General features: G+C 55.1%; 2 protein-coding genes across 2 annotated transcripts in view; one reads left to right on the top strand and one right to left on the bottom strand.

Moving 5' to 3' along the window:
* LOC103917201 (nucleoside diphosphate kinase 3-like) overlaps positions 1-84 on the bottom strand; it is a 3,896-nt gene extending 3,812 nt beyond the window's left edge. Inside the window, exon 1 of the mRNA XM_009324311.1 lies at positions 46-84. Within this exon, the coding sequence (XP_009322586.1) occupies positions 46-84 (39 nt within the window). The remainder of the gene's footprint in view (positions 1-45) is intronic.
* Positions 85-638: 554 nt separating this feature from the next.
* The window catches only part of EME2 (essential meiotic structure-specific endonuclease subunit 2), a 7,808-nt gene continuing 2,703 nt past the window's right edge, over positions 639-5,743 (top strand). The window contains exons 1-6 of the mRNA XM_009324310.1: positions 639-711; positions 914-982; positions 2,273-2,409; positions 3,397-3,489; positions 4,249-4,370; positions 5,275-5,380. Coding sequence (XP_009322585.1) covers positions 639-711; positions 914-982; positions 2,273-2,409; positions 3,397-3,489; positions 4,249-4,370; positions 5,275-5,380 — 600 coding nt within the window. The remainder of the gene's footprint in view (positions 712-913; positions 983-2,272; positions 2,410-3,396; positions 3,490-4,248; positions 4,371-5,274; positions 5,381-5,743) is intronic.

Below are 5,743 nucleotides of genomic sequence, written 5' to 3'. Positions count from 1 at the left end.
GGGGCCTCCCGGCTGTCCCCTCTGAGCCCTCGGCCTGGGGCCCACACGGCCCCCTGGCTGTTTATCGGGCTCTTTCGGCTTCATTATCTCTGTCGTTGCTGTCGTGACTGCAGACTAGCTGCAGTGGGCAGCTGCTGTGGTCCCTGCCTCGTTCCTGAGCATCCTGGAGAGAGGACCAACCCTCCAGCTCCGGGGCTGACAGGCCCAGGCTGGCACCTCTGGAAAGTGAGCTCTGAACTTCTCCGGGCCTTGCTGCGGAAGCGGAAGGGCAACGCTTCAGCCCCAGAGGGCTCTGGGAGCTCGTCTTTATAGAGCGTGTGTTTCTGACCTAGTTCTGGGGCGGCGAGCTCCCGGCTGTTAATTTGCTCACGTCCTCAAGGGTCGTTATGAAGAGATAAGAAGACGTGCAGCCCCAAGCTGGATCGCCTGCTCGGGCGGGGCAGTTGCCTGCTATCTGGAACTCGCTTCTTGGGACGAAGCTCCAAGATAAGCCTCTGGAAATACCAGTGCCTGAAATACGTTCTCCAGGTGCCTCACAGAGGGCTGGGTCTGCTTCCAGAGCTGCTCTGCCTGGTCAGGGAGGACGTTCAGGGCATCAGGACCCCGTAGGTCACGGCACGGAGCTTCCTTGGCAGAAAATGAGGTGGCTTATCCTGTGGCGCTGGCTGCCAGCGTGTCCCTGGGATCCTGGCTCTTTCCCGGCACTCGCAAGTGCCGCTGCTGATCCTCTGACACATCTGACTGCCTGGAGCGTGTTTCTAATCCCCTGTCCCAGGCAGAGCAGGGCTGCCGGCCCGTTCATCGCCCTGTTTGCTCCAACACAGTCCTGTTGTTGTCTTTATTATTCTGCCAGTAGAAAAGTCTCTGTAGGATTAATACTGTCATCTGTTCTGTTGTGGAATTTGCTGTGAAGTCGTGGGTACAGCCGGTGCTCGGGAGGTGGTGGAGGTTCCAGAAGTATATTTTCTCGGCCTTTCTCCAGGTGAGCGATCCCATTTGCGCAGGGTCAGCCTGGTGAGGCAGGCTGGCTGGTGTAACGCACAGCCCGCCAGAGAAAACACCGTGTGATTTTCGCTTTAAAAACTCCACTGTGGCAATTATATCAGCACCCACCGAGTCCTCAGAGTTTCTCTCTGCCCCTGGGTTTCACGTTCCCCTCTGTCCTGGTGCTGATCAGTTTAGTTCTTGCTCATCTCTTCTGCCCCGTTCCTGCCTTCCCCACCCTCCCCTCCACCCCTCACCTCACTGCTGCGCCAGCCAGAGGCTTTTCTCCTCCTCCTCCCGGGTGCCGGCAGAGGGAGCGCAGGCAGCACGGAGGAGCTCTCTGCCTGTCCTGTGCCTGCAGCACCCAGCCCTGTGCCCTGAGGTCCGTCCTGCCCCAGGGAGCAGCTTGGGGCTGGGCCGGGCAGTCCCGCTGGCAAAGCGCCCTCGTCAAACGAGGTGTTGATATTTTTAACATGGACAAGCAGCATGTTGTTAACCCTCCCCTTGCATTCTTAGAAATAGCTGTGCTATTTTGTGGAAACGTCTCAAGTAAACTCAGTCTAGAGCAGGTATCTGTCAAAACCGTCCAAACACTTGGCTTGACGAGGTTACGGACAGCTGTAAGGAAGGTGCCTAATGGATGGTGTCGACTCACGTTAGCTACGATTGACAGTACTTGCAGAGCCAGTAATTAAGAGCACGTTCTCCGTGGGCTCCCCGGTGACATCCACGTGTGTGTCCAGCCCGGCTGCTGGAGTAGCAGCGTGCCCAAGAGCGATGGGAGCGGGGAGGAAGTGAGCATCGAGGGAGGTCTGTCGGGGCCGCGCACGGGTGGTGAAACCTGGCTTCCTAGCTACGAACCGCTTGGCCTGTTGGCTAATTTCAGTATTCTTTCACAGAGAGAGCGCTATTTCAAAAATAATTAAGTTTCTACAAATTTAATAAAATTTGTTCTTGGGGGAACAGAAGAGCCGGCTTTGAAAGTTTGCCGTTAGTAACCTAGAATGCACGAGCTGATTTTTACAGTCATTGTGGCAAATTGCCTGTCGCTGTCCAGGTACTTGGCTGGAGTGAAGAAGGACAATTTTATAGGTGCCTGCAGAGATGGTCAGTGATGATGTCAATAACTCGGTCAGCGATCCAGCCAGCAAGCGCACGTGCTGGAGGAAGCCAGACTTCCCATGCTTGCAGAATTCCTCGTTTTCCACTTGCGTTTTTGTTGTTGTTGATTAATGCTGAGGAAATTCCTCTTTTTCTCACGTCAGCGTTGTTCTGTCCTCCTCCACAGGTCTCCTCAAAGATCCCGGCTCAGACGCTTGGGTGAAGGTTTTAAGTTCCTTGGACTGCAAATATTCTTTTGAGCCTCAGGCAATTCCCTGCAGCATAACTTGGAGGAGAAACGTGCCAAGCACTCCGTCCACTCCAGTGAGTCCTTCTCTTCTTCTCTGTACATGCAAGGTGGCAACCGATGTGCTGTGAGGAGAAAGCTTTGACTTGCCTCTCTAGGCCGGGCATCGGAGTCATCAGCCTCAGAAACGCTGATTACTGGTGACCAGTTAGCTTGGGGAATGGAGCTGGGTGTGATTCTCACACAGATTATTCCAAAGCCAATGTCTTAAACATCTACATCTCATTGCTTTAGGCAGGCGCACCTCTAGGGTGAGCCCGGGGAACCTGTAGTAAGCAAGAATTAGACCACTACAAGTCATCGCTACAGAGGTTTCGCTTGGGTACTCGGCAGCATTTCCAGGCCAGATGCTGTGCATGGCATGCTGCCACGGGCAACGGCTGCACGTCTGGAAGAGGCTGGGCAAATTTGCTGCAGGGCCCCTCGTTTGGAAAGCCCAGTGATTGCTTCTTGAAGCCCGCTTACTGGGAACCTGAAAGGGCAGGTACCTTCTGGTACCAAATACGGTTCCGATTTCAGCTTGGTTTCGGAAGGTTCTGTGTCAAGCGGTATCTGCGTGGCAGTGCAGGCTGAGGTAGGCTGTTCTCCTGCTCCACTACAGGAATTTCAGGCGGAGGCAGAACTCGAATTTTTGCCGTTGCTGGATAAAACATTGCAGATGCTGCGGTCATATAATAGACTACACATAACGTAGGTGCAGATAACGTGGTCGTCTAACAGTGTGCGGTGCAGACAAAGCCATTTTGTGTCCTTTCATCTTAGTTAGCAACTTCGGCAGTTGTCACTGCCTTCCTCGCCAGGCTGTTTTCACACCTTCACTGATCTGCTTCTTCGGGGAGGGTTTTTACCTTTCAGTTCAGCCATGGTCTTTCACCAGCGTAGTACTGACGTAGCCTTGCGAGTCTTGGTGCCTCTTACAGTGTGGGCTCTGCACAGGTGGAGACTTGCTGTCTGCTTTCATGCGGGACCCCTGCTCGTGTTGGAAATGATTTCATCTTCTTTAGGATGGCCCCATGGTGAAGACTGAAGAGGAGAAAGAGGTGTTGGTGTTGGTAGAGCCGGAAGATTTTCTTAAGCGCCTCTTTTCCCTAACCCAGGTGATACAGACCTCTGAGCCAGACCTGCACAAAGTGCTCTATAGCAGAGTCACTTTGCCAGGTGAACACGGAAGGGGAGGAAGGGTTCATTCAAAACTGCCCTTGCTCCACCCTGAAACAAAGCTGTGTTACGGGGGGCGGTGGTTTGAAAGGAGAGAAGCCCTATCTGAGTACAGCGGGAGGTCTTTAGGGATGGTACTCGGGCACCTGCCTTTAACCCCGGGAGAGGATGCTGCTTTCCTCAGAGGGGAGCTGGGCAGGCCAGACTTGCCTTTCCTTGCACTTAGCTTTTCCATCCTCATGGAGCGCGTAAAAGATTTCCTTGAAAGAGATGTTCAGAGTACACAGCCCTTGGAAACACTTGCATTTTGAAGCAGAGAGATTTGTGTTCTCATCTGTGTGCAGTCCTACAACCTTTTATTTATACCTGTCTAGGCAGCCTGGGCTTCTGCCCCGAGAAGCTCCCAGTCCATCCAGCCCCATCCAAGACTAGAGAATGACAGGCTAGAGTAGGCAGTGTCTGTGAGGAGATCAGTGCTAACGCTCCAGGGAAAAAAGGTGAGCCAGAAGAAGCAGCAGGACATTGGCAGATGTGGCGTCTCCAAAGGCACCGCTCTCGGCTGCAGTCTGAGGCTGGCTCCTGCCTGTTCCCACCGATGAGATGCACCTTGGAAGGCCCCGCTGTCCTGCCGGAGACAGGGAGGGGTGTTCCGGAGAGGAAGGCTGCTACAGACTTGGGTGTGATTTGTCTTGCTTCAGAGTTTTGTCAATGCCCCGTCAGCGAGTCAGCCTGACCTGAACCAAGTGTTGCCTTTGGCTGGTCTGGAGGGCTCCTCCACCAAAACCTACAGCCTGGCCGTCGTCGGGCTGGATGCCTACAGGCGGTACGTGCCGGGCGAGCGGCGGTGCCGGGGAAGCTCACGGTGGGCGGAGATCAGCGTGTCTGCAGGGGGGGCACATTCGGGGCTGAGCTGCTGACGCTTAGTGCCAGCGTGGTGGCTGTGAATTGCAAAGCCCATGCTCGTGGGGGCCGGGACCTGGGTTTTGCAGCCTGGAGGGGGTACTTTGCGCATGCGTTTGTAGCAGCCTCTGAGGATCTGGTAGCCAGAAGGGGTTCACAGGTAAGGCTTCTCTCTGTACCCCAGGTGGAGGGCCGCAGTGACGTGGAGGAGCTGAGGGAACTGCTCTGGTGAATTGCCCTGCTCTTCAATGCCCTGAGAGATGTTCAATGCCTGGAGCCCTTTTCTTGTCCCCTGAATGTCTCATTTGTGTGCTGCTCCCAGTGCCTGGGTCCTTCCTGTCCATGGACATGCACGGCAGAGGAATCTCCTCTGTGGTGATGGTGTAATCACTTCCAGAGTTCCCCGCGTAGACGCAGCTACGGTAGCCCCGTCTGTCCTGTCCTGTCTGCAGTATTTCCCAGGGAAAGCTCTTGTCTTACCACCTCCTGGGCTCTTTCTCACTTAAGCCTGTGAGGATAAACTTTACCAAGAGTGTTACGTATTAAAAAAAATCATCTGTGGCCTGTTGAGTTCTGCCACCAGAGGAACCGAGTGGCTCTCACCCTGGTTTCAGGTCTCCCCTTCTCTCCCTCGCAGGGGAGCTGCTGCCACCTGGGGGGCAGGTGGCCTGGAGCAAACTCGACACCTTTGTCTCCAGCTTCAGGTCAGACTGGGAGGTGGCAGATGTGGGTGGGTTAAGTCTGGCCTTTTCCTCTATATCAGACAGCAGCCCTGAGGTGCGAATGTGTAGAGCTTGCGTGTGAGCGGTGTGTCTCGCTTATAGGTGTAACCGGGAGCAGGGCAGGCGGCGGGCACGGAGCCCTGGAAAGCAGGGTCCCAGCTCCCAGCCTGGCCCAGAGCTGGCTATGACTCAGGAGGAGATACTGGAGGTAAGACTTCTTACAGCCCTTGAAGTTTTATGTTACTTGGGGTTGAGCTGTGCAGAAAAGGCTCCCGCTGGTGAGCCCTTGTGTGTAAGGAATGCTGTGCCAGGGGAGGTGGTGGCTGGCTTGGATCGGGTTGCATCTGCGTGCATCTTCCTCCACCCTGGCTGGCAATGGGATTGAAGAGGGACTGCAGGCTCCGAGGCGCGGTTTGGAGCCTCTTGTTCTTAAGACCCTGGTTCAGAGCTGATCCACCCTCCCCTCACGTGCGTGAGCTGCCTCCCCTCCCCAGCCCCACTGAGAACTGCCCAGTTAGCTGTGAAAGGAGCTGTTGGTTCTCGCTCAGGTCTCTGCCTTGCAGAGCCTGCG

This window comes from Pygoscelis adeliae, unplaced genomic scaffold (assembly GCF_000699105.1).
Source record: "Pygoscelis adeliae isolate BGI_AS28 unplaced genomic scaffold, ASM69910v1 Scaffold595, whole genome shotgun sequence".
NCBI lineage: Eukaryota > Metazoa > Chordata > Aves > Sphenisciformes > Spheniscidae > Pygoscelis > Pygoscelis adeliae.
The sequence above is the reverse complement of the archived record's forward strand: the minus strand, read 5'-3'. Positions and strand labels throughout refer to the sequence as shown.